A 25,055-nucleotide genomic window follows, 5' to 3' on the forward strand; every position below is an offset into this window, starting at 1 on the left:
GGGCTGAGTCGGTGGAGGAACACTACAATCCTGTAGAAGCACAGCCAAGAAAAGAACCAAAAGAGATTATAGATCAAAGAACTCCGGACCCTTCGTTTCCTCTGAGACAGCAAGGGAGATTCTGTGCAGCGTAAGGGTGTGTGTCTGTGTAGTGTGTGTGACTGCCTTCCAATGCGCGTCTTACAAAGTCCCAACACCACCCGGCTCCAGGCCAGCCCACAGCCAGATAAATTTAAGTCCAAGGTTTCGAACCGGCTGAACTGGCTCTACAAATAGAGTATGTAGATAAGAACGGACAGCAGGCAAGGCACGACCCGCAGGAGGCGATCCTGTTGGCACGAAAAGGCCCGAGAAGAGCAGAGCGAGGAGGAACGAGGCAAGGCGAGCGAGTCGCAGGGACATTCCACGTTGCGGATCCAGCGCGGACAGCGAGTGGAGTTCCGTTTGGGGTTCACCCACCAGAAGAAAAGCAATGAGAATGGCTGCGGACAATAGACGTTGGGCTAGGATGATCTACATGACTGAACAAATGGATACAATTGTTTGGCTAGCTGAATTGGACGGTGAGAAGGGAAAAGAGAGGGGGAGGGGGTTAGGAAGAAGAGGAAGAGTTGGGAAGAAGAAAAATGATAGAGAGAGAGGGAGAGAGAGAGAGAGGAGAGACAAACAGACATGGAGAGAAGCAGGAAAGCCGTCCGTCCACCAGTCATTGAACTCAGATTGTTCTCAACCTGCAGCATCACGGGAAACTCCCACTCCTGCACCACCACTACCTACTATATTTACTTAAGACTTAAGACTACAACTCGGCTGTCAGCGCCCTGTCCTCCCACGCCCTCCCTCCAGGCTATATTATTGTTCTAGTACTTATTGTTTGGGATTTCCCCTCGAACCAGCAACACAGTGTGTCGCATTGCATCATCGATGACATCCTCTCACGGCCCATCGCTCGGGAGTGGCGCGCGCAACCCACGGTCAATCCTCACCACCTCGTTCCGGTTGTTGATGGTTGGATTTCCTTCTTCTTGGTAGCTCCCCGTAACCGAAAGGAAGCTTAAATGCTAGTTGATATTAATGGCTGGGATTTAGCCCATGAACTCCTGACAGAACAAGGAGAGACCTGGGGGGGAGGGGAGGAAAGTGGGGGAAGAAGCCAGCCAGCAAGATTCGATCTCTTTTGTATTTAGACTCTAGAGTAAGTGTCCTTATCGATCTCCAGCCGCCAGCAGTTATCACCATGACATCCATTTATCAACCGCTATTTGAGAGGAACCAAATCGTGCGTGAACGGGGTTCGGAACATGATCTAGACAATCGCTGGGCCTCTGGGTTCCCGGATACTGAGTAGTTCAACCTGGGATTGCGGAGATGGGAAGCTATGACATCTTATTCCATTGGAAGAAAACAGAACCGTCGCGACGATCGGGATGGAAACATGACGAGAGATGACGCCGTGCTCCGTCACTGCCGTTGGTGGGGGGGGGGAGAAGAGAGAGGAGAGGGAACGAGAGATCCGAGGAAGAGAGGAACGAAGACTGAGAGAGAGAGGGGAAGCGATCCGCCCTGGGCGGCTGACTCAGCCAGATTGTGAGTCCACTAGACCGCATTGAGTAATTACCACCCCCCTCGTCCGCGACGTCATCGTGTTTGTGATTTTCGGTCAGGCGGTAATTTTGGTAGGGAAATCGGGGCGTCGTCGGGATTTGGGTAGGTATGGAGATGTATTATTGGGGTATGGAGATTGTAATCAAACTTACGATGACGCTTCTCTCTCTCTCTTTCTCTCTCTCTCTCTCTCTCTGAGACTCTCAGTCCCCTCTGTCACTGTCGTTTATGCTGCTGCTGTTTGATGGTGTAGTCTGGTGAGTGGCTTGCTCAGTTTTCCCCTTCAGCTCATCAGCTGCTAATCTCGTTCTTTGCCTCATCCAGCAAGCCATGGCGTTGTGCTGACGGCGCACTTGATCTGAACTTTATATCCTCATTCATCGCAATTGTGTCGCCGTCTGCATCTCTCCTCTTTTTTTTCTTCTGCTTCCTTTCCTACTCTCTCCCACAACACAAATACACAATCTAAAAGACATTATTGAAACTGTATCGGCCCATTCCCCACTATCTTCCTCGACTTTCTCCCCTCTCAGGCTGCAAAACGTTTAGAATTCCTCTTTCAGGTACTGAAACTGATCTGAACGGCCTTCTTTTGCCTTCTGTGTTGCCTTCCATCAGCCCAGCCTTAAATTAAATTATCTCATACCTCTCTTCCCTATCGTTTCTTCCCCCCGCCCATCATCACCACCACCACCGTCATCTGCGCACCGTTTTTCCTTCTGCACTGCGCATTTAATCAGCAGGTAAATCTGCCCCTCCCCACTCTTATTTTCTTCGCCTCTTTTTTTCTCATTTCCTTTCCCAACCCTTTTATGCCTGTCATTCCATTCTGTCTTTCTCTTGTGCCCGTCTGCTTTCCTTCTTGATTCCGACCCATCCCGTATCGTCATCATTATCACCACCAACACCACCACTTCCCGATCTTCCCTCTTCACCCTCAATCACCCACTAACAATCAACTTTCAGGCTTTCTTGGAACCCAAACAACAAGCAGTACTTAGAAGGAAGGATAAATTGTTTAAGACAGGGAAACTCTAGACAAAAAGAGTTTCCGGACGATAGCCGCATCATTCCCGGTTGACGGTCTCTTTCCAAATCCTATTTCATCATCATCTTTTGTTTCTGGCTACTGCTACCTTACCTTACCTGGACCCGTTCCCCTCCCCCTTCCCTCATCTTTCCGCTTCTATCTCTTCTCATTTCATTTTCAAAACCCCCCTTACTCAGCACTATGAGTACCATACAGAGTCTCAAAAATTTCATACGTCATGGGAAGCAAGCCCGCCTGGTGACGCCGCATGCCGAACCCACCACCAATGTTTCGCCCATCCATGCCGAACAACAACGTCAACCACAAGGCTCCTATCCCGCCGCTGCCGGGAACCTCGACGCCATTGACAGCAAATTGGGTAACGGCCACGCCCAGCCTTCGCAGAGAAACTCCGACTCGTCGCAGCCCAGGCGAGCTCGCGAACTCGAGATTGAACAGATCATCGCGGAGGAGAAGAGCAGCCGGAACAAGATGCCGAAATACCCGGGTCTCGAGCGCTGGATCTTGATGGAAAAGATGGGTGATGGCGCCTTCAGCAACGTCTACCGTGCGAAGGACACTACTGGCGAATTTGGGGAAGTCGCCATCAAGGTGGTGCGCAAATTCGAGATGAACAGCAACCAGGTAGGACCACTAGCTGTCTCCCTTGCTCTGATTACTGTTGCTTTCTTTTCTCATCTCTCTTCCCCTTCCCATGGTGCCGTGTTTGATGCTCTGTCGTTGTCGTTGAATTGTTTGGCCAATGTCGTTTTACTAGACTGCCGCCCATCTGCATCCGGGGATCAGAAAGAAACCCAAAGCTACGGAGGTGCGCAAACACTAGAAACACTAGAAACATCCTCCGCCCACCAATTGCATTTGTCTATCATCCACTTATGTCCTGCAACGTTACGCTCCGCGTCGTTCGCTATAAGTGGCTCCAATTGTGTTATCGGACAAGAATGACTGACCATGCTATAGCGTGCCAACATTCTGAAAGAAGTGCAGATCATGCGCAACCTCGATCACCCCAACATCGTCAAGTTGATCAGTTTCTCCGAGTCGCGTCAATACTACTACATCATCCTCGAACTCTGCCCCGGTGGCGAGCTGTTCCATCAAATCGTCAGATTGACCTACTTCAGTGAGGAGCTTAGTCGCCATGTTATTTTGCAGGTCGCCAAGGCAATTGAATATCTTCACGAGACTTCTGGAGTTGTGCATCGGTATGAACACTTTTGACCTCCGGTTTGGTGCGATAGAGAAAAACTGACCCGTACTGCAGCGATATCAAGCCCGAAAATCTTCTGTTTTATCCCACAGAGTTCATTCCGAGCAAACACCCCAAGCCTCGCCAGCCCGGTGATGAAGATAAGGTCGATGAGGGCGAGTTTATACCCGGAAAAGGTGCCGGTGGAATCGGTGTGATCAAGATTGCCGACTTTGGGCTGTCGAAGGTTATCTGGGACAGCCAAACCATGACACCATGTGGCACCGTCGGATACACCGCCCCCGAGATTGTCAAAGACGAGCGGTACTCCAAGAGTGTCGATATGTGGGCACTGGGTTGCGTTCTCTATACCCTCCTCTGTGGATTCCCGCCATTCTATGATGAAAGCATCCAGATCCTCACAGAAAAGGTTGCGCGTGGCCAATACACCTTCCTGTCGCCATGGTGGGACGACATCTCCAAGTCCGCCCAGGACCTGATCTCTCACCTTCTGACAGTGGATCCGGAGAAGCGTTATAGCATTAAGGAGTTCCTCGCCCATCCCTGGATCCGAGGCACCGATGAGGCCACCGAGGCCGCCGCAGACGCTCCTCCCCTTGCAACTCCTCTTACCACTCGCAAGCAGGGACAGCCTTTGGATGCGTTTGCCGCCGACCAAGCGCCGTTCGCGCCAATCAGCGCCCGCCTGGGCGATCAACCTTCGGCTGGTATGGAGCGCCCCATGGACTTCCGCTCCCCAGGCGCGATCAACTTGCGCGAGGTGTTCGATGTTGGTTACGCTGTGCACAGACAAGAAGAAGAGGGCAAGCGTCGCAAGAACTTCCGTCAAGGATACCGTGGGGCCAACCCCTCGACGAACTTCCGGTCGGCGCTTAATCCTTTGAATGAGGACTACGACGAGCCGGATGAGATCAATTATCAACCCATACAGCGCGAAGACTTCGCACCGTCCAAGATCCCGAAATCGTCCCAGCAGGCTGGCGATGTTGCCGCTATGGAGGCGAAGCTGCGATCTACGAACCTGAGCGGCGCCCCTAGTCATGCCGCTCAAGCACGACAAGCCCACCAGCCCCGACAGCAACAGGGTTACGGACAACATAGTGCCAAGGTGGCCGCTGCTGCAAGGCAGAGCATCGCTAGAGGCGCCCGGGAACCTTTCGAGCTGAACCTCGACAATGCTACTCTGCTCGAGAAGCGCGGTCGACGACAGCATGGCCAACCTGTTGCTTAGTTTCCTTGCCGATGATCCGAGGTCACGTTCCTAACGAATCGAGACAGCCTTCGGGCTACGAATCCTTATTTATGATTTCAGTGCATACGGTGACAATGTTTCTCTCTGATTTGGTGAATGGGATTGATTTCCTCTGGGTGGGTCATATCTATCAATCGGTTGCATTTCTCCGGGTGTTTTTTCTCCATTTGTGATAAAACTTTTTGCGTGTTTTTCTCCTTGCGTCGACGATATTCTCAGTGATTTTTCTTCTACTTCACTTCTTTTCACTTCACTTCTCTATACTTCTTTACACTTCTTCAATTCTCCCCTTACCCTGCTTTCCCCCTCTTTCGTCAGGATTGCAACTCGGATTACCACGCATATATGCCCCCGTCTCCGTTTCCTTCTAATGTCCAATTAGTCGGTTATCGCGTCTCTTCGATTGATCAAATCATATACATCTCCTCCCAATCCGCTTTAAATCCCCTAACCATGATCTTGTCATATCTTGCTATCCGTCCATGAACATACACCTGCGAAGGAGCAAATTTCTTGGGGCTTCCACAGACTTTTTTCGTCTATTTTTTTCTGCTCATTATGATCCCTTTTTTAAACAGCTTTTATGTGTGTCAAGATACGTTGGTACGTAGATTATAAGTACCAGCTCTTTGTCCCTTTTTTTTTCTGTGGCAGGTCTGTAAATGAAGTGATCTTGCCGACTTATCATATGTATTGTATGATAGATGAGAATCGATGTCAACTTATGTTTATGACTGTCTTTCGGTTGATTGTCTTTCGGGAATTTGAACTTGATTTTGACCTTGGTTCTCTGTACAGCGGGACGGGGGGAGGGGGGTGTTTATGCACAACATATCCATCCATCAGATACAACACGATATACACAGGTCAGAAAATGAACCTCGACCGTACACGACGACATGGGAAAATCTTATCCAACATCCATATGCACGCAACTCATGCATCTACCTATGTGCACTTTATCCAATCATCACCTAAAGAGACAAACTAAGAAAACAATAACAATACAAAAATGGTATCAATCATGAGGTAGATCAATGCTGCATCATTACCAAAACCGTTACATGAACATGAACATGAATATCGACATGAGGACATCAAGATGCGTGATGAAGAAGGGGAAGGGAAGCAGGGGGACCCCTTATTTGCGAAAGAAGGGGGGGGAGAAGACTCTGTTCGTGTTTCTACATGATTTGCTTGCCCATGGTTTCGATGGGGAGTAAGCACATGGCGACGAAGGCGGCCAGGATCAACCCTCCCGATGCATAGATGGGGGCGTCTGGGCTGGCGGAGCCGCCGTAGATGGCTACCAGTGGGGCGCAGAGGCCGGCGATGCGATTGAGGCACGAGGAAATACCCGTGGCGGTGCCGCGGCTGGGGGCGGGGAAGACCTCCGGGGTGTAGGCGTACAGGACGCCGTACATGATGTTCTGGAAGAAGGCCTCCAGGCAGGAGCAGACGAGCTGGACGTTGGAGTTGGTGGAGGTCGTGAAGCAGAAGAGCAGGACGCCGGTGATCAGGGTCGCGACGATCATCGTGCCCTTTCGGCCGACGTACTTGATCTCCACGGTGTAACAGGCCAGGATGGAGCCGGGGACGCCGACGACGGAGGTGATGGCGTAGTTGCGGTAGGCGACGTAGGTCGAGTTCGAGCCGCTTTCGCCGTTGTTGGCCAGGTACTGCGGCAGGAAGGCGTTGAAGAGCGGGTAGCCCATTCCGATGGTGGTCCAGCAGAACCAGAGCAGGATGGCTAGAGGATGATGTTAGCAAGTTAAGGTTCAACGACATTTGGAGTTCAAATGGTTGGTAAACGTACTGCTCATAGCAAGCTTCCTGGTGGCGAAGAGCGGGGCGATGTGGTCGAAGGAGAACTTGGAGAGGTATCGCTTCACGATCTCACCCGAGCTGAGCTTCTCCTTCTGCGCCTCTTCATGATGGCCGCCAATCTCGTTCAGAATCTCCTCGGTGAGCCAGGTCTGGGCCTTGTTCTTGTGGGCAATGCCGTAGACAGAAGCAACAGCATCAGCCTGGCGGCCGCGGCCGAGCAGGAACTTGGGCGATTCATAGAGGTGGAAGAGGAAGAAACGGCAGATGAACATCAGGAAGGTCAAGCCACCGATGATGAAGACCAGGTATCTCCAGCCCATGTTGTCCTGCTTGCTGCAGCAAGCAACCCCGCTTGCCACATCATGGCACGAAGGGAGACCGCTCTCACAGCTGAAGTTCGGAACCAGAGCCCAGGCGAGCAGACTGGAAATCAGCTGACCAACTGGCCACCAGACACTCAACATGGTCAACATGTTGCCGGAAGCAAAGGGCAAGAATTCCAGGAACAAAGCTCCGTCGACGGGCAGGTTGCCACCGACACCAAGACCCAAGCAAGCATAGAGGGCACAAGTACTTGAATTATCAAGATTAGTCGCTGACCATCATCGAATAGGAAGTACTTAACATACCCAACCCAGTTGGGACCGCCACCCGCGGCAACACCAAAGACACTGCAAATGAAGAGCGTCGTGTTGAACGCGAGACGACGTCCGACGATATCAGAAGCGATACCCCAAAACGAAGCGCCAATGCAGAGACCCAGGAACAGAGCACAGGTGGTAAACCGGACCCGGGTGTCGGAGACACCGAATTCCTCCGCAATGGGTGTCAGCGTCAAAGCGATACCCTTGGGAACGTTAGCATGACAATCGTCACGAATCTACCCGGCTATTCGAATCTCTTACCTGCAACCAGAGACTAGTGGGTCCAGCGTCAGCGACATGATAACCTGCGGAAGTAAGGGCTTTCTACTTACTTGTCCGCGAGCCATCCGAAACCACACATGGCAAAGAGCTCCCATTGATACCGACCCATACCAATATCTTGGATAGCTCTGTTGATGACCTTTGCCTTGCCTGGATATCTGCGATTTAGCTTTGCCCTTAAGCAGCAGGGAAGGAAAAGGATGTTTGCAATGGGGCCATCATGTTAGCGCGATGACTTGCAATATAACATACGGTCATAAACACTGTCCTGGCCCGTGGCCACCAGGTCGGACTCAATTTCCGCGCGGAGGGCCTCAATGGTCATATGGTCATAGTTCTGAACCGAACCAAAGCCGGCTTCCTCCGACGGAGCTCTGTCAAGGCTCTTCTCATCAGTCTTTTCATCAGTGTTGCCAGGGCTGTTTGCTGTCTGAGGGGTGGGTCTCGCGTGCATTGGGGCCTGTTCGAGAGGGATCACGACCCCAGCGAAGTCGCTGTGGTCGTGGTTTTTGAACGGGTTGATTCCGAACGGCATGGTTGCTAGGGCCAATAATGATGCTGGGAATTGGGATCGATCTCTGGGGGGTCAATGGCCGACGATGAGGGACGAGAAGGCGCTGTCGAGGGCTTGTCTACCGTGAAGGGACAACCGGGTGGGTTCAGCGGATGGCACTGGTGAGATTCGTACTACTTCTCTGGTCGCACAGGATGCAGGCAGGGAGGGATTGAGACGACAGAGCGCTGATGGGATTTGGCTAATGAAGCAGGTAGTCGCGAGGGTCAATTGGTGGGCGCAGTGGTATTGCTTTGGCGCGAGGGCAAAACAGATCTGTCGGTCCTATGTCGCTGCTAGTGAGGCAAATAGTACAGCTGAAACTGTGCAAACAATGTTCGAAGAGGGCCAAGAAGAGTAAATGGTATGTAGATAGCCCAAAGGGCGAGAATAGTTTGAAAAAAAAAACGGTAGTTCAATTGACCTGCGAAAACAGGACGAAGGAACCTGGGAAAGGCGATGAGGTCACAGTTGAAGAGACGACAGGTCCTTGGAAAAAGAAAACAGGGTGGAAATGAAGCCTCAGGAGGCGATGAGACAATTACTGCGGGAGTGGTGGCCTCCAGCAGTGGTGCCGTGGTAGTATAGCCGGATGCAAAGGGAAGGGAGGATGAATGGGTGGGATTGCGGGGGAGGGGCGGAGAGGAACCAAGAGAGGAGGAAAGGGAGATGGAGAGGGAGAGAGAGAGTAGGGCCGTGAGGTGGTAAGGGGAAAAAAGAAGAAATTCGTCTAGGGATGGAGAGAATAGTTTGCAGTCTATATACGATTTGAAATTCGAGAGAAGCAGTGAAAGGGAGAAGCCGAGAGTGATGGCATCGTCCCTCATCTTGCTCGCTCTTCTCTACACTTTTTCTTTTCACGCTAGTCTGCTATCGATACTGGAGGGGCAAAACAGACACAATGGGTCTTCATGCAGCTGATGGGCCAGTCAGCGTGTGGCAAGACTGTCAGCATCAAGATTGAGAAGAAAAGTGATAGAAAAACTTTTCCCTGTCCCTCAGGATGCTGAATGCTCTCCAGGCTGTCCCAGAAGACCCACCCAGTATGCTATCCTTCTTTCCTGACTATTGCAGAGGGCTACACAGGCAATATTGAAGAGTTGCAAGGGGAAATCTTATGACAAGCCACATTGACTTGGGTGGACAAAACAGACTGCAGCTGAACCGTAGTGGACAGTGATTGATAGTCAGTCTGTAGTAAGCAAGTAAGCAAGCAAGCAGCAAGCCGGGAGCGGAGGAGAAGGAGAATGGCGCGGGGCGTTTGATAGGCTCAGCCCAGATCACGCCGGCCGTCGCCGACACCTTTTTTGCCATGCGCTGATTGATCAACCCGTGGTGTGGAGGTGGGGCATTGGTGCTCTTGGCATTGTCTGGCTGCAGAACGGCCCGCAAAAGCAGCACTGCGTTTGGGCAGAGAGACACGAGCAAAAAAAAGAAAAAGGGACACACAGGGACAAGTCCACCACCACAGGCACTGATGACGATCATCTTGTTATCAATCTCCAATGGTAGTCACAGATTACTATCGGTGCAGTTTCAGACCATAAAAGGCAATAACTAGACCAACACATAACAGAAAAGGTTATCGATTCCCTCCTTCCCTCCTTCCCTCTTCTTTTCTCTTCTTCCTTCAATTCACATGAAACTCCATCTTCAACCGTTCGATTGAGGGTCCTCGACCGGGAAAAAGCCACCCCATCATGGATGACCCATCTTTCGGGTGTGGCTCACTGGCTCGCGATGGTTTTCTGGAGCCTCGCGTCGAACTGGGAAGCGACCTTAAGCTTCTTTGGGCGTTGGCTCGGTGGCTCTCTGGCCATCCGCGGGCTCCGCCTGGATTGGAATCCCCACCGCACGCCGCAAGATGGAGAGATCGCTGCATCACTGATGCACAATCTATCTATCAGTACCAGTTCGGTGTCCATCTGATCGCGTGATGATATCAACCAGTTAGACAACGAATGGCTGGAGTCAATCTGGAAAGGACTCTCTCATGATTGATCAACCAGCCGGATGGGAAAGATTGGGAAAGATGGAGAATATCCGCGCCGATGGGCCAAGACCACGTGCCAAGATTGAAGTGACTTCTACGTCATCGAGCCACACACGGTTCAATCTGACACTAATCCACAACCGGCAATAATGAACTTACCCCATCCGGAGACAGCGTCAGTACCGGGCCGGGGCCAATGGATGCCTGGCGACAATTTGGAAGGTGCCGCGAAACCGCATAGTTTTACCGCTGCAATTCTTCGGCTGGCCACAGGCTTGAGACGAGACTTCAATTCACCGCAGAGGGCAGTCATCTTGAGAGAATCAGGGTGGGTATGGCTTTCAATAACATTGTCTGGGTAAGAAACAGCAAGGATACTCCGACAAGGACTTAGTAGTAGGGAACGATCTACATGAGACATGCGAACGAGTCACGACCACCGCATCACCGCACGGAGCCAAGAGTTCCAACAAGTCAACAAATCCAATTTGTCTGACCCTGTTGACATGAGTCTGGGTTCCGGAGCAGGCTAGGGCTCAAGATTAATGCAGCCTTTCATCATGGCCCTATTCCTCATTTCCGCATCCGTCCTGAACCAGGATCCCCTCCAGCCCGGAGCGTCCGCTACCACCCCAGCTTTATTGTCGTGGTGCACCAAATCTGTTGTCCGAAAGGGCAGAGAATACTTGCCGAATAGCACAGCTTGTACATTACACAAGGCCTCGGTCATTCCGAGGGTGATTGCAGACCTCACCCTCCACCCCTCCACTCAATCCGTTGAAAGACCGACGGAAAGCGCTGTCGCACTTTGACCAATCACTGTGCTTTTTCGCCAAGGTGGCTCGGGATTAATCTATCCGTCCCGAATACCCATGGTGATGCGGCCAAAGTCCAACATCTCTAGTATCGTTTAGTCTAGGGACCCCCTAGCCTGTTTCTCCATGGTCTCTCTTCGAGTCCGCTCGGCATTGGCAACCTTGGTCCCAGCCAATCCGAATTGACCTTGTCTTCCCAGCGCGACAAGACCGTCTTTGGGGCAAAAGACATCCCGAGGTACGGGGTAAACCGTGCCCTCTCCAGCCTGTCAGCGTACTTGATGTTACACCGGGACACGAGTCGCAATTTGATCGACTCAACGACTTACGTTGCTGCATTTTGCGCAATCTCGGTTATTAATGGTACCGAATGCTCTTCATTAACGGAGGGAGACGGTAGGTCAGTCCGGAACATCGATACCGTGCAGTATGGAGCATTTTATCAGCATCGAAGGCGGTCGAGTGTTTTTCAGCCTCTTCAGCTTAGCGATCCCAATCCAACCAAACCAGATTCTTGTGCAGATTGACTTCTTCAACCGACTCATATCTACTTAGCACAGTTTCTATCAGATCCACCCGACAATGGCATGATCTGCACCTGGACTCATAAAGGAACGTATAGTAATGGCCTGATATAAGGTACCCATCCATTACGAATCTTCATTGAAGCATATGGCAGCTGAATGGCTGAGAGATGAGCTGAGTAAGACAGAATGGTCTACGTAGTAGTCTAATTGTCGACCACTACACTAACCAGATTAACTTAGCATCGCTACAGAGTAAGCGAAAGCACAGCGGCCTCTGACTTTTCTTTCCCGCTTTAGGGCAAACCTGGCGTTGGTTTCGCTCACTGAGCGGCATGGAGTGGGGAGCACAATGATGTATGTTTGTCCTGGCCCATGCTGCTCAAGTCACCCCAGTGAACTGTGCACAACTGATATGCTTGGTTTCTCTGAGCAATCAACGTCTCGATAGTAGCCTATAGATCGCTTGACGTAGCGGGCCCCAGTCATCAAGCTATCTATCTGCCTGTCTGCTTGTCAACCCACACCTTGACGCCTAGGCCTACATAAGTCATGAATCACGATCTCACATATCACTAATACGTGCCGGCTTTTCCTATCGCCCTGGCCGAGCCGCTCTTAATCGTACTATTCCTGTTACTACCGTTTGCGAAGGTCTGGGTCAGTAGGGCACATACAGCATAGTGTACCAACAGTATCCTGCGCACCAAGCTGAAAAGCACCATATATAGCCAAAGTGCAGGTGATCAAAAACCAGCATCACCACCTCTCCACAAAACCACAGCCCAACAATCCAACAACCCAAATGATATCCCCCCTCGAAACCCTACAAGCACGCCTCCGAAAGAGCCAATCGGGGAAGACGCACCGTAAGCCTTTTAAGCTAGAAAGTATGACTCGAAAGTACGCAGCCGTGGTGATGAGCTGCAGATTACATATTCATGGGTCCTCATGCACACTTCAAGGTTTACCATAGTGATGAACCAAGTCAGTAGCTGGGTAGCTAGTATTCATGGCTTGAACAAATCTCCTCTACCAGATCCGAATTCTAATATAAATCATCACTTGCGACCATATATTCAAACAGGGCGACTTACCTTCTATCTCAGATAGGCCTCGTCCACCTGTTCAACCCATATCTCAGGTCACACACCCTTACCAGCCTAACCTAGATGACTCTCCAGTATAGACAAAGCGAACTACTCTACAGACAAGATACCTTGGACAGGCTGCCAGGTGCACTGATACATACATCAATCTCCATTCGAACAGAGCACCCCTGACTGGTTATTTCAAATGCCCAAACGGAAGTCTGCAGCACTAAGCTGGAACGACCCGAGATTCTTGGCCAGGACTACCTAGCCACCGTCCATGCACCGCACGGGGCTAGACTTCTCCGGTAGAAGCTTAGCATCGGGGACGTTCGACTCGCTCCTCTGAGCACGGGCATGTACAGTACTGTACCTTACCTTTACATCACTCCCGCGCACTACCAGTAACCAAGGCAGCCGGTATGACCTTGCCTCTTGGGTATCAAGCAAGAGCGCACCTCTGACCCAAGTGCTCGCTGAGCAGAAGACAAAGGGAGGGAGGGGGTGGGGGGGCACTTCTTCATGTCTTCCCAGATACATACACAGTGAGGGAGGCGCGGTGTGGGTACCTTTGAATGACTAGTTGACACCCAGGATGACTAGACTGCAGCCTTGAATAATGTATCGAAGCGCGCCAAAGGCCCGGGCTGGACTATGCTTTGCGGTGGGGCGCAGCCAGGGACTACCTGTAGGGCGCGTTAGCCGGAATACGATACCATTCAGGGAATCAGTGATAGTCAGTTGCCGGTCAGGGGTAGTCGGATGGTGCGTCCACGGTGCTCAATGCGTGATTGGTGAGTGTCCCTTCTGCAGGTCTGAGCTTTATGTCGCCGCTTTCGTGGATAAGGGGATACAGGACCTATGATATGCTAGGCTGAGTTAGAGGGGCTGATAGACCCTGGTCGATTGAGCTTATCTACTAGTTCATCGCGTGTATTTCTTTCCCGAAAGGAGTAAGTCTACTTCTATAGTATAGTGCTAAGATGTTGTCCAGGCTAGTTCAGCGCAGTCCTTGATTTGGAAGAGGAAAGACATCCCCAGTTTGTCAACGTTGTCCCGTTCTTCAAGGGACAAAGTTGACTGATGTGGAATATATGTCCCTCTTGCACATTGTCCTCGTTCTTTCTCAAGTAAGCCAATTTGCTCGTATCATATATACTGTTAACAACATCGCTGTGATGTCCGTCATTCCCAACTTCATTGTATACACAGTACCCATATCTACAACTTGTCGATTCTCCCCAACAGCCACTGCAGGTGTCTATACGACACGCGAGGCTGGTACTGCGGCTGCATGTGCCCACTCTGGTACGTCTGCGCCCACATCAGCCCGCGCTCGTAGTGCTGGACGCCCATGTCGCCCTGGCCGCCGGTGGTGCCCACGATCGGGTCCCACTGGAGGTCCGGCAGGTCGATCTGGATCGGAGTGGCGGGCTCGGCCTCGAATCCCAGCTTGCCGTTCCAGGTCATATTCTGGATCGCGAGGAGGGTGCCGGTCGTGAGGATGACCATGTCGTAGTCGCCGTTGGAGATCAGCACACGGTTCGTGCCCTCAATTACCTGCGGCAGGACGTGCTCGATCGGGTTCGCGGACAGGTCACCCTCGCCCTCGGGACCGCCCCTGCCCACGAAGACGCTCTCGTTGGAGCACTCGGACCAGGTGATATTGGCGGGCGCGTGGAGGGCGCGTTTCACGTCGGACCGGTCGAAATAGATCGACGCCCCCGCGGGAACGTAGTCGGCCTCGGTCGGGAAGCCTAGCACGTCCCAGAGGATGGGACAGTTTTCGTTGATCGCGTAGGGGTTGAAGCAAGGGTTGTTGCCGAGGACCTCTTCATTGACCAGGTCCCAGAGGTCGCAATCGTTCAGGGAGTCCATGCTCTTGGGAGGCTGGACACCGCTGGCGGGGAAGGCGAGATACTCGTCGATGAAGGATTTGTACCCGCAGGACTCGTGGCGCTGCTCCAGCTCGGCCAAGAAGCTCGCGTTGAAGTTGAAGAGAACCTTGTTCTCCTGCACGTAGGGCACGATAGGGGCATCGGTCTGAACATAGTCAAACTGCCCGATAACAGGATCGTAGGTCAATGCTCCTGTTTTACATGATGAGTCAAAGGCCTAGCTACAATTGTTCTTCGGAGACACTCACCCTTCAGGTCAAAGTACTCCTTATCCTTTTCGTCCAGCATGGCAGCGGAGATGTAAGGGACATAGCGGCCAGCATAGCTCTCGCCAGTCACGTAAATCTTGAAGTTCTTGATGCCAAAGGTCTGCTGCCAGTTCTTGAAGAACTTGATGAAGTCTTGTGCAATTTCTTCCTCCGACACTGCAGTCGGCGTGCCAACAGAAAAGCCGGTGCCGACAGGTTGATCGACCCTAGTGGTTCTCTCAGCTCAGTACCTCTAGTAGGATAGAGTTGGCGACTTACCATAACACATTAGTCAAGTTCACCCAAGAGTACTTGTTCTCAACCGGCAGATATGTTCCAGGCTGCCAGGTGAACCGTCCATTCTCTTGGAGAAAGCCCTCCTGCAAACTCATTAGCAATGCGTTCATGCTGCACAATGATGAGTGCCAGAAACGAACCAGAGACGAGCAGCCTGGGCCGCCATTCAACCAGATAGTGATTTCATCCACAGGCTCACCAACGGTAGGCTGGAAGACAAAGAAAAGAGCTCTCGATGAGTCACCCTTCTCGATAGGGATCAAGCCCGAGTACGTCTCACCAATGTCGTAATGAACATCAGGGAGGCTTTTCACACGATAGGCTGGGATCTATATCAGCTTTGTCCTCAAGCTTCTCCATAAGAGGGAACTTACACTCCGTTGCATTATTGTAGAACCGGTAGTCTTCAACGGGCGTTGAGTGCGACTTCTTAGCAAGCTCCGCTGCACGCTTCGCCGGTTTAGCGTCGCGAGTTCTTTGAGCGAATCGGCCAAGTTTGGCAGCAGACACATTGTCTGCGCATAATGAGACGGCTAGAACAGCCGTGGAGAGTAAACTGCGGAACAGCATACTGCCAGTGGACCTGAAAACGCTTGTAACGAGAATTTGCCCGGCTGTTTGAGAGACCGGTCGAGCGAACGAGGGGTATTTAAATCACTCAAGCTATGACGTGCTAGCTATCAAGAATACAGGCCGATGAGCGAGAATATTACGGCCATGATGTGGACCAAGCCCCATGTCGGCGAAAGCTCCAATCTATGCATCGCCTTGAAGCACTCGAATGTGAGAGAGTGGAGAAGTGAGGCCAGGATAATTGGTTCTCTGGGGCGACCTGCAAGCATCTGAATGCACGATGGAACCTTGCAGAGTGCTCGGCTAGCTCTTGACCGCAGCCGATTGCGGGTATATGATATGGAAAAAGAGTATGCGATTGGCAGAAGGCAAGCTCGATCAGATGGTGAATGCAGCGATTGACATGGAACAGAATCAAGTCCAATTTGACGCCCATCTATTGTAGCGGGGATAGGTCCCTAAATTGTGGATGATCATTTTGACTAATACAAAAATGGCGACGTTGACCGCTTAGTGCCGACAATGATAGTGATCGTCGAGGAGGCGATTAGTGTGTTGAGATTTTGCACTGATAAGCCAATATCGAAGGCGAGCGGCTACTGGCTAGGACTTTGGTCGTCTCAATGCGATGATGTGATAGACCATTGCTAACGTCGCAGTGTCTCACGGAGGAGGGACGGAGTACGACGGAGATAGAATGGAGTCGAGAGCCACCCACCGCGACTAGTGTCGAACTTGGGACAAGCTTTTGCCGATAGGCTGTGGCGGGCGAATCCAGCCATACATTCCAAATGCCCTTCAGCACAATACTGCGCATGACTCGTTGTCAGTATGGTCTATTTCCACCTTTTGGAAGGGACAACGTGGGATTCGATTCATCTCATGGCAGTCGGACGCTTCAGCACAAACTCTTCAGAGATACCAGACTGGCAATGGCTCGCATGCCCGTCAAAGAAGAAGGGTAAGAGGCCTGAGGATCTCCAATCAATTGAGCAATATCTATTAGCAAAGTATTTATTCGAAAGAGTCGCTTATCAGCCATCATCTGCAGTCAAGGTGGAGACTGAGAAGTGGGAAGAGGGGAAAGCGGAGATCAGCCGGAGAAAGGAAACGGAGCTGGTTGTTAAGAAAGCACATGACCACAACAACAACAACAACAACAACAACATTGAATTTTTACTGATTCATTCTGTGAAAATTGGAAAACCACACACTCATTCTAGAGCCATCCAGGCAGGAACCTCGAGATATGAGAGGCCAATAGACGCATCAGTCGCATTCATCAATCCTTCTCACTAGGCAGATATTCGTCTTCATCCTTCTTGGGACCACCACAATCGCGCACCCCAGGTTGACGGTGTCGAAGGGCGCATGTGAGCCGCTTTTCTGGGATACTACGGGTCATCGTTGGAGATGGTAGTAGCATCCTGGCTAATGACTGGGGACATTTGTTTCCTCGGCCTGTTGCTCTCGGATGGACTTGTCACGTCGTGTGCATCATCTGCAAGAGAAGCCTTTGTTCTTCCAAGTTGCGCTTCAGCCACATAATCGTCCAAGTCGACCACTGACAATTGGTCCAAGAGGACACTCCGATCGAGAGAAGCCGTCCGCTGATCAAGTCTCTTCGGCAACTGCTGTACCCGGCCCATCTCGATCTCATTAGTACGGAATCGCCTGAGGTCAGAGGCAAGGCCCAATTTCGTCCAGATCCATATGGCCCATTTCGTAGGGTCGTACTGCCACCACTCGATACCACTTCGATAATCTGATGGGAACTAACGAAGGTTTAATCATAAAGGACGGGTAACCTCTCGGGAGCCAGCTAAATGCAGAAGACGTGTTTTAACTCGTGGTGAAAGTTATGATAGCCCTCTCCAAGAGTGATCAACGCGGTGATTAAGTGGTTGCGCGGTGACCTCCTATCATCAAAGGGCTAAGGCTGGTCAGCAAGTCTAGAGTGTCCCTCCAAATCCACGTGAAAACTGGCCCTGGTCGCCCATCCAATGAGCTAACGAATTGACGCAGAAGAACGCCTGTTGTAAGAACATCCGCAGGATGCCAGCATACACCAAGCCACCCTTCCAATCACCCCATCCCAAGCCGGCTACTATCATGGGGAAGATCAAACCAAAGCCGATCATAAACGATTTATAATATCGATGCTGCCAGACGACTACTGGATCCTCGTTCAAGTCCGAGATATCTGTCCGAGCACTGTTCTTAGGGTCATGCTTCAGGACGAGCCAGAGGAGATGTGAGTGCAACAGGCCCTGCCGGATATTGTATGGATCCTTCTTCGTATCAATCCATCTGTGGTGGGCACGATGCTTGATACTCCACCAGCGAATTGAGCCCTGCACGGCACTACCACCACCACAGGCGAGGAAGATCCTCAGCGGTAGACTTCTGGAAGGTCATATATTCGTCCTCAATCTTGTCCATGTGCACAAGTGGCTAGGCTCTGGAACCATCCCAATTGAGGAAAGACTCACGCATTATATGTCCGATGTGACTAAAGCCGGTGGTATCCAGCGCTGACGCTTAGCCCGGTCCAGAGGTAGTATATAGCAGCCCAGATGACCGTTATTTGTTGCAAAGGCGTGAAGCCAGCGGCAATGCAGCCGAATAGAGGTATTATAACGACAAAAGTCGTGTTATACCAATCCACATGGCGGTGCCAGTTTTGAACTGTGATTGGCAGCTCGCTGATGCGCGGCTTTCGGTTGCCTGGCGTAGTGCTGGCCATCCCTAGAGGTATGAGAAACAAAGATGCACCCAGGACAGGAAAGACCGGACTGTGGTGGAGGAAACACCTGCGCTTTAATATCAAGGACTTCAATAGCACTACTCCAGAAAAATCTATCGAGCACTACCGGGATGTGACACCTTGGAAGGAATCGGAAAATCAAACAGGGCGGTTTATTGAACAGTCACACAGCATTGATCTTGACTGCCATGCGTCTCCAAATGCTACTGGACCCGTGCACTCAGGCAACGACCATTGCAATTCTTCACATGCTTGTGGTTCAACTCAGATGTACTCCCAACAATACCCAGAATTTGAAGGATACCTGTTACTATATAGTAGCGGTCGGAAATAGGCATAAATAGGCATATACACCATTGGAGCGGAGAGCTCTTCAGGCTGACCAAAAGGGCAGGCAAGGGTAGTCAGTTTACGTAATGTCACTTCCCTTCAACTTCCCTCCACCGCTCCTTTACGTTTCCTCTTTACCTTCTCTCCTTTCCGGTTTGCTCTACATGGCTGCGACTTCATGAGCCACAAGTCTGACTAACACGGTTCTACAAAGTACAAGTAACTATTGTGCAGTTTCATCCTCAATCCTGGATACTGCATTAACGCCACTACAACTAAACTACATCCTCTCGTTCCACCTTCCCATTGCCGTTTAGCGTATATTCCAAGCTCGCCAAGCCCAACAACAGACAGCCCAGCCAGACCCTTGTTCTTACAAATCAAGTCGACAGGTTCTTTACTTCGCTTGCCAGTGCTGGTTGCTTGCAAATATGATTTGTGACGAGTCCGAGGCCCCGAAGTCCTGGACTCCTAGAGTATCTACGTGGTATAATAAAGACAAGCAGAGAGGCCCAAGCCAACAGTCAGAGCTCTCCACTGTGGAGCAGTCTCCCACTAATCGATTGTCCGGCTAGCTTATCCATTAACCATTTCCATTCTCTTCCCACTTTTTCTTTTCTTCTTTTGCCGCCATGCTTTCCCCGGACATCTGCTGGTCGTGACTTATACTTTTGTTGGTTCGTTCGGGCATGCTTGCTTGCACTTGAAGACCGGTGGCGGATCGTGTTTTAGATGGTTGCTTTTTTGGTGTAGAACTTTTACTTAATCTGCGTGCTTTCATCTGTCTTTGCCCTGCTGAAATCTCTTCCAATCTTTATACAAGCCATTTGAGAAACGGAGTACCTTCACTGTCAATCTCGACTGTGGTCCATCTCCCGCCAGTACCACTTTGGATATGACGACGAACTTCAATTCCTCGGACATTCCACGGTCCGGGGATATTGAACACACCTCGTCTCCGAATGACTTGAGCAGTACGACAACCCCGGCATGGGGTGAGAAACAGACTGTAGACGCCGTACAGCCATCTCTCGAGGCCAGAAACGATGAATGCACGTTGTTTCGGAATGGTACAGAGAAACAGCCACATCTAAGGACACAGGCCAACGATAGCCTTCAACAAGGTGCACCGACGACCCTTGAAGGCGGTTTGTACAGGCCTTCGTCTGGCGAATTCCCCTCGGATGATTCAGCGCGCAGCGTCCCTGTGACAGTCGGGACGACCGATGCTGATGGCAACACCTATCCTGAGGGAGGATTAGAAGCGTGGTTGGTCGTCTTTGGGAGCTTTATGGGCCTTGTTGGCTCTCTTGGTCTGGTGAACACCATCGGAACCTTTGAGGCGTACATCGAGAGCCATCAGCTGAAGGACTACAGCTCCGGCAGCATCGGGTGGATTTTTGGCGTCTACGCCTTCCTAACCTTCTTCTGCGGCATCCAGATCGGCCCTATCTTCGATGCCAAAGGACCCCGGTTTCTTGTCTGTGCCGGCGCTGTGCTCATCATGGCGATGATGATCGCCTTGGGTTTCTGCACGCAGTACTGGCATTTCATGTTAGTGATCGGTGTCGCTGGGGGAGTCGGAGCTTCGTTGCTATTCACGCCAGCCATCTCGGCGATCGGTCACTTCTTCAACGAGAAACGCGGAATCGCCACGGGAATCGCCGCAACGGGTGGTTCCGTGGGCGGCGTCATCTTCCCACTGGCATTGGAAGCTCTATTTCCAAAGATAGGATGGGCATGGGCCACTCGAGTGATTGCTCTCATTTGCCTCATCACGTTGCTGGCAGCTTGCCTACTCATCAAATCCCGGTTGCCTAAGAAGCCAGCTTCGAAGGAGAATGTCCTTCCTGATTTCAGTATCTTCCGGGACCCCGTATTTACGCTCACGACCCTCGGCATTTTCTTCATCGAGTGGGGGCTTTTTGTTCCCCTCAGCTTTATCTCCTCCTACGCGCTGGACAATGGTGTCTCTACGACGCTGTCGTACCAGATGCTTGCAATTCTGAACGCTGGTTCGTTCTTCGGACGAGGTATCCCTGGCTTCGTTGCTGACTACCTGGGCCGCTTTAATACACTGATCGTCACCGTTGCTTTGTGCCTTGTTTGCAATGCATGTTTGTGGCTTCCGGCGAGCGATAGTGTTCCGGTCATGATTGTATATTGCGTTATTTTCGGCTTTGCAAGCGGCAGCAACATCAGTCTTACTCCCGTCTGTATCTCTCAGCTCTGCAAAATCGAGAACTACGGCAGGTACTATGCCACAGCCTACACAATTGTCAGTTTCGGGTAGGTTGATACTCTGCTCTTTTCAGTATCGCAAACTGCGGTGGGTTCTCCAGCTAACGATTCGGTCTCTAGAACCCTCACTGGTATGCCCATTGCTGGTGAGATCCTTACCCGGTGCAATGGAAAGTATTGGGGTCTTATCACCTTCACAATCTGTTGCTACGCCGTTGGTCTCGTCTGCGTTACTGCAGCCAAACTAGTCCGTGTCGGCTGGCGCCAGGCCTTCGTGATTTACTAGATCACGACTGAGAATGGTAACAATCTCAAAATACCCTGCAAATTAACTTTCGATCAGTCATCCTATCTAATGGCTCGATGGGTCTCAAAGACAATGCATGGAGACTGGCGAAAATTATGATAAAGGAATGTTCGGCGAAACTTTTGCCTACATCTACCTGCTTAATGTTAATAATAGTTTTGGAGAGTCTGGCCCAGATTCCAGGAAGAGCACGAGGCGAGCCGGATGTACGTACATGTGCGGAGTTCACTTCCGACAAACGTCTGCCCAACAGTGACAAACATAGCATTTGTTGTCATAATGAGCAATCAGTAATGTGGTTTGGGGGGTTCCAGGGACTTACGCATTTGGTTCCTTGATTACATAGAGACGAAGTCATGCAACTCCTCATATATCTCACTTCGCGGAATTTCCAATGAACATATGAAGTTTCGTTCTGGCAGTCCTGGGCCAATTTGGATTGTTCTCAAACACCCTTCGTAAAGATCAGCATATTGTCAAACTACGATGCCGTCTCCAAAGCAGATCCTAGCGCTGATCTTGACTTCCTGGGCGCTTTCCCCGGAAGTCGCGGCGGTGCCTCAATATCCTGGAATCTCTGCCGGCAGCTCTGGGCAGTCCTCCACGGCCGCGCTTAAATCCTCAAGCGCTGTGCCTCTTCCTAGCGAGGGAACTCCCAACTCGAGCAGGCTCATTCCCACTTCTGATATCGGGGTGCATCCATTCCCCCCAGCGATATCGTCGCCAGCTGCAGCTGCCTCTCAAGATGTCCCTCAAGGAGTCGCCCCTGCCGAGGGTGTTGCTCATCTACCGCCCCCGGTTTCTCCCAGCGTCCCATCTGCGTCTCCAGCCGGCAGCAGTATGCCGCATGGACGCATTCCCTCGTCCGAACCTCTTGTGCATCCCCCGCATTCCCTCACGTCAAGCTCCGCCGCCTCTTCGTCGCATGTACCAGAGCCTCCCAAATCTGCACCTCCCGATATTGAGTCCTCGAAACCGGTGCCAGAGCCTACTGAAAAGCCCGTCGGGACTTCGCCCGCGTGCCCGCCTGTGGAGTGCCCTCCATGTCCCTCCGCCCACATGGTCACCGTCACCGTGACACCCAGCAGCACCAGCACCAGCACCAGCATCTCTGCCTTGCATCAGTTTTCCTTCAAGAAAGCCGTAATCGACCACAGCAGCGGGGTCCTGCCAGCGAGTGTCACAGCCAGTGCCAAGTCAAGTACGAACGACACCGAGCCCGACCGAGGCAAAGATAAAGACAAAGATATAGACGAGGAGGAGGACGAAGAGGAAGATGTCGTCATTTGCATCCTCCCGCTCCCGCCGTCATCCCCGACCCAACCACTACCTTCGAAGACGAGCAGTATTGGCGGCGAGATCTCCATTCTGACAGGCGGAGGAGGAGGGCCTATACCAACAGGCGATACGGGAGGCATCCGGCTAACGCGCACCAAGACTCGCACTCGCAGTCGCAGTCGGACTCGAACTTCGACGACACTGACTCCGCTGGTACCGCCGATTCATCCCACCATTCAGGAAGGTGCCCATCCTACTACTCAGCCTGTCCATATACCACCACCACCAGTTGAAGGTATCAGCAGCAGCAGCAGCATGATCCCGCCGATTCATACCTTCCCTCCTCCAATGCCGTCACTCCCTCGGCCCTCGCTGTCTCTTCCTTCGCCTTCTCTCTCTCTCCCCACCCCCGAACCCGAACCCGAACCCGAACCGTCATCCTCCTCCTCCTCCTCCTTCGGACCCATGGCCGAACACCCCCATCCCCCACCTCCTCATGCCACAAGCGCAAGCCATATGTCCGTCTCATTCACCTCCGTTTTCTCCCCTACCTTCCTCACGCAGTCCTCCTCCTCAACCTCAACGACCCCATCAACACCATCACAATCAGCCCACCTAGCCCCCCGCAAAAACAACATGAAATTCCCCCACATCGTCCGCCATCATCTCCAGGATTAGGTTGGAATAATCCGGGTCATTGAGGAGACACAAGTGGAAGTGGACTGAATAATCGAATCGTCCTCCTCTGCTCATTGCTTTCCATTCTTCTTCAGCCCCAGGAACCTCTATCTGTTTTCCTCATCTTTCTCGGATCTTTTCGTGATATTATGTTATGTTAATTTCCCCCCCCCCGGCGCAATTCCGTCCTTGGTATTTCCATCTACTCCCTTTATAATAATCAGTCTACACACACAAAAAAAAAGGTGTCAGTGGTATAACAACATCGAATTGAGCTCCTCATCTAGTCCTCAGCCATTGCGGCAATCCCAATCAATCCCCGGTTCCCAAACGAGTATGCGATGCCGTTTTACCGTTGTTCTTTCGTATGGATGGCCATAACTAGTGGTTATATGATTCTGTTTAACACGACCCTCTACCTTACATAATATGCTCTGAACTGAACTTAGAGAATCGTTCAAGGGACATCGCGTATCTCCAATACTCCACCGTTAAGCCTACGTAGATAGAGGACATAACTAACAATGAAAGGCGTGGGGGGCCGGGTGGGGAGGGAGGAATGATCCACCCATGGAGAATTCCCTGAAAACTCCGGGTTGGGTGTTGGGATTTGTGTGCGTACCCTACTTCATAGTCTATTACATCTTTGAGCGGGGGGGGGGAAGAAGCACCCACCGCCTTCTCCGAGGTCTACTTCAACCCACCGCGCGTAGTCCAAGTGCTCCATCTCGTCGATGGTCAACTGAGTTGATATCCATAGCGACAGCACCCGCGATCAACCGAGCCATGACTACGTTGGTCCATATCGTTCCTGCCTGGTATACCCGATCATCCGCGGGAAGTTACGAGACTACACATAGACACTTGAAGTAGCACAAACTCGAACATCATCATCTGTCAAAATGGAACGAGAAGGGGGGAAACGGATTAAATACAATACAGATGTGAAAAGAAGGATGAGAAACAAAGGAAAAAAAGATAGGGCTCAGGAGAAGAAAACCGGGTGGCATGCTTCGAGAATGGGGAAAGAAGAATGTGTGTAATAAGGTTTAGATGGATGGAAAAGAATCGCAAGGGCGGAAAAGGGCTAGAGAAATGAATCGAAACATATGCAAGAGAATCGAAAGAGAAAGAAAAGTGTTGTGCAACCATTTACGAAAACCATACAGAGAAGTTTTTCAGTGTGGTTGCGGATCAAACTCATGCCAATCTTCATTCCATGCAAACATGTAATATAGTCGGGACAGAAATTGTGTAAAGAGTAGCCTCCCCCACTCCCCCTTCCCACCAAGTCATAGAAAATTTTCCATGCGCCGCAAAACACCCTGCCAGAGAGACAACTGGCATAATAGGTCACAATCACAATCCGAGATCAGACAGAAGATATAGTATACGCGAAACGTGTCAGAGAGAACACATAAATGACCATGGCTTAAACTGTCGATAATGGTACGGGCGACAAAAGACATATGCAAAGATGAAGGAATCGACCGAGAACCAGGAAAGGGGGGAGGGGGTAGAGAAGACAACGCGAGAGCTGAGTATGTCCAGTCACGCATGAAATTCAGTAAGTAAAAGTTTCTCCTGAAAT

General features: G+C 51.3%; 7 protein-coding genes across 7 annotated transcripts; 3 read left to right on the top strand and 4 right to left on the bottom strand.

Annotated features, from left to right (window-relative positions):
* Window positions 1-2,836: 2,836 nt before the first annotated feature.
* Window positions 2,837-5,097, top strand: BO97DRAFT_347211 (serine/threonine-protein kinase; the record flags this gene model as incomplete). Its single annotated transcript, XM_025691846.1, has 4 exons — window positions 2,837-3,280; window positions 3,414-3,464; window positions 3,617-3,861; window positions 3,921-5,097. The coding sequence occupies 4 exons, from the start codon at window positions 2,837-2,839 to the stop codon at window positions 5,095-5,097; spliced, it is 1,917 nt and encodes a 638-aa protein (XP_025550425.1).
* A 1,108-nt stretch (window positions 5,098-6,205) lies between these two features.
* On the bottom strand, window positions 6,206-8,563 carry BO97DRAFT_99310 (putative sugar transporter). The gene is made up of 6 exons (XM_025701183.1): window positions 8,124-8,563; window positions 7,922-8,021; window positions 7,851-7,863; window positions 7,575-7,792; window positions 6,935-7,518; window positions 6,206-6,868 (listed from the first exon to the last, which is right to left on the bottom strand). Exons 1-6 carry the CDS (start codon window positions 8,404-8,406, stop codon window positions 6,303-6,305), a joined length of 1,764 nt encoding a protein of 587 aa, XP_025550426.1. The 5' UTR covers window positions 8,407-8,563; the 3' UTR covers window positions 6,206-6,302.
* Window positions 8,564-9,370, bottom strand: BO97DRAFT_99309 (uncharacterized protein). The gene has a single exon (XM_025701182.1). The coding sequence runs from the start codon at window positions 9,249-9,251 to the stop codon at window positions 8,721-8,723; it is 531 nt and encodes a 176-aa protein (XP_025550427.1). The 5' UTR covers window positions 9,252-9,370; the 3' UTR covers window positions 8,564-8,720.
* A 4,698-nt stretch (window positions 9,371-14,068) lies between these two features.
* On the bottom strand, window positions 14,069-15,860 carry sxa2 (putative pheromone processing carboxypeptidase (Sxa2); the record flags this gene model as incomplete). Its single annotated transcript, XM_025691847.1, has 5 exons — window positions 14,069-14,937; window positions 14,994-15,220; window positions 15,273-15,373; window positions 15,431-15,612; window positions 15,665-15,860. The coding sequence occupies 5 exons, from the start codon at window positions 15,858-15,860 to the stop codon at window positions 14,069-14,071; spliced, it is 1,575 nt and encodes a 524-aa protein (XP_025550428.1).
* A 1,202-nt stretch (window positions 15,861-17,062) lies between these two features.
* On the bottom strand, window positions 17,063-18,953 carry BO97DRAFT_471036 (acyl-CoA desaturase). Its single transcript, XM_025700010.1, has 6 exons — window positions 18,445-18,953; window positions 18,356-18,375; window positions 17,847-18,269; window positions 17,701-17,782; window positions 17,344-17,638; window positions 17,063-17,301 (listed from the first exon to the last, which is right to left on the bottom strand). Exons 1-6 carry the CDS (start codon window positions 18,607-18,609, stop codon window positions 17,258-17,260), a joined length of 1,029 nt encoding a protein of 342 aa, XP_025550429.1. The 5' UTR covers window positions 18,610-18,953; the 3' UTR covers window positions 17,063-17,257.
* Window positions 18,954-19,606: 653 nt separating this feature from the next.
* Window positions 19,607-21,487, top strand: BO97DRAFT_392248 (MCT family MFS transporter; the record flags this gene model as incomplete). The annotated part of the gene is made up of 2 exons (XM_025693860.1): window positions 19,607-21,249; window positions 21,322-21,487. The coding sequence occupies exons 1-2, from the start codon at window positions 19,856-19,858 to the stop codon at window positions 21,485-21,487; spliced, it is 1,560 nt and encodes a 519-aa protein (XP_025550430.1). The 5' UTR covers window positions 19,607-19,855.
* Window positions 21,488-21,994: 507 nt separating this feature from the next.
* On the top strand, window positions 21,995-23,802 carry BO97DRAFT_454155 (uncharacterized protein; the record flags this gene model as incomplete). Its single annotated transcript, XM_025699098.1, has 1 exon — window positions 21,995-23,802. The coding sequence occupies one exon, from the start codon at window positions 21,995-21,997 to the stop codon at window positions 23,462-23,464; it is 1,470 nt and encodes a 489-aa protein (XP_025550431.1). The 3' UTR covers window positions 23,465-23,802.
* Window positions 23,803-25,055: the final 1,253 nt, after the last annotated feature.

Source organism: Aspergillus homomorphus (genome assembly GCF_003184865.1).
Source record: "Aspergillus homomorphus CBS 101889 unplaced genomic scaffold BO97scaffold_23, whole genome shotgun sequence".
NCBI classification, from domain to species: domain Eukaryota; kingdom Fungi; phylum Ascomycota; class Eurotiomycetes; order Eurotiales; family Aspergillaceae; genus Aspergillus; species Aspergillus homomorphus.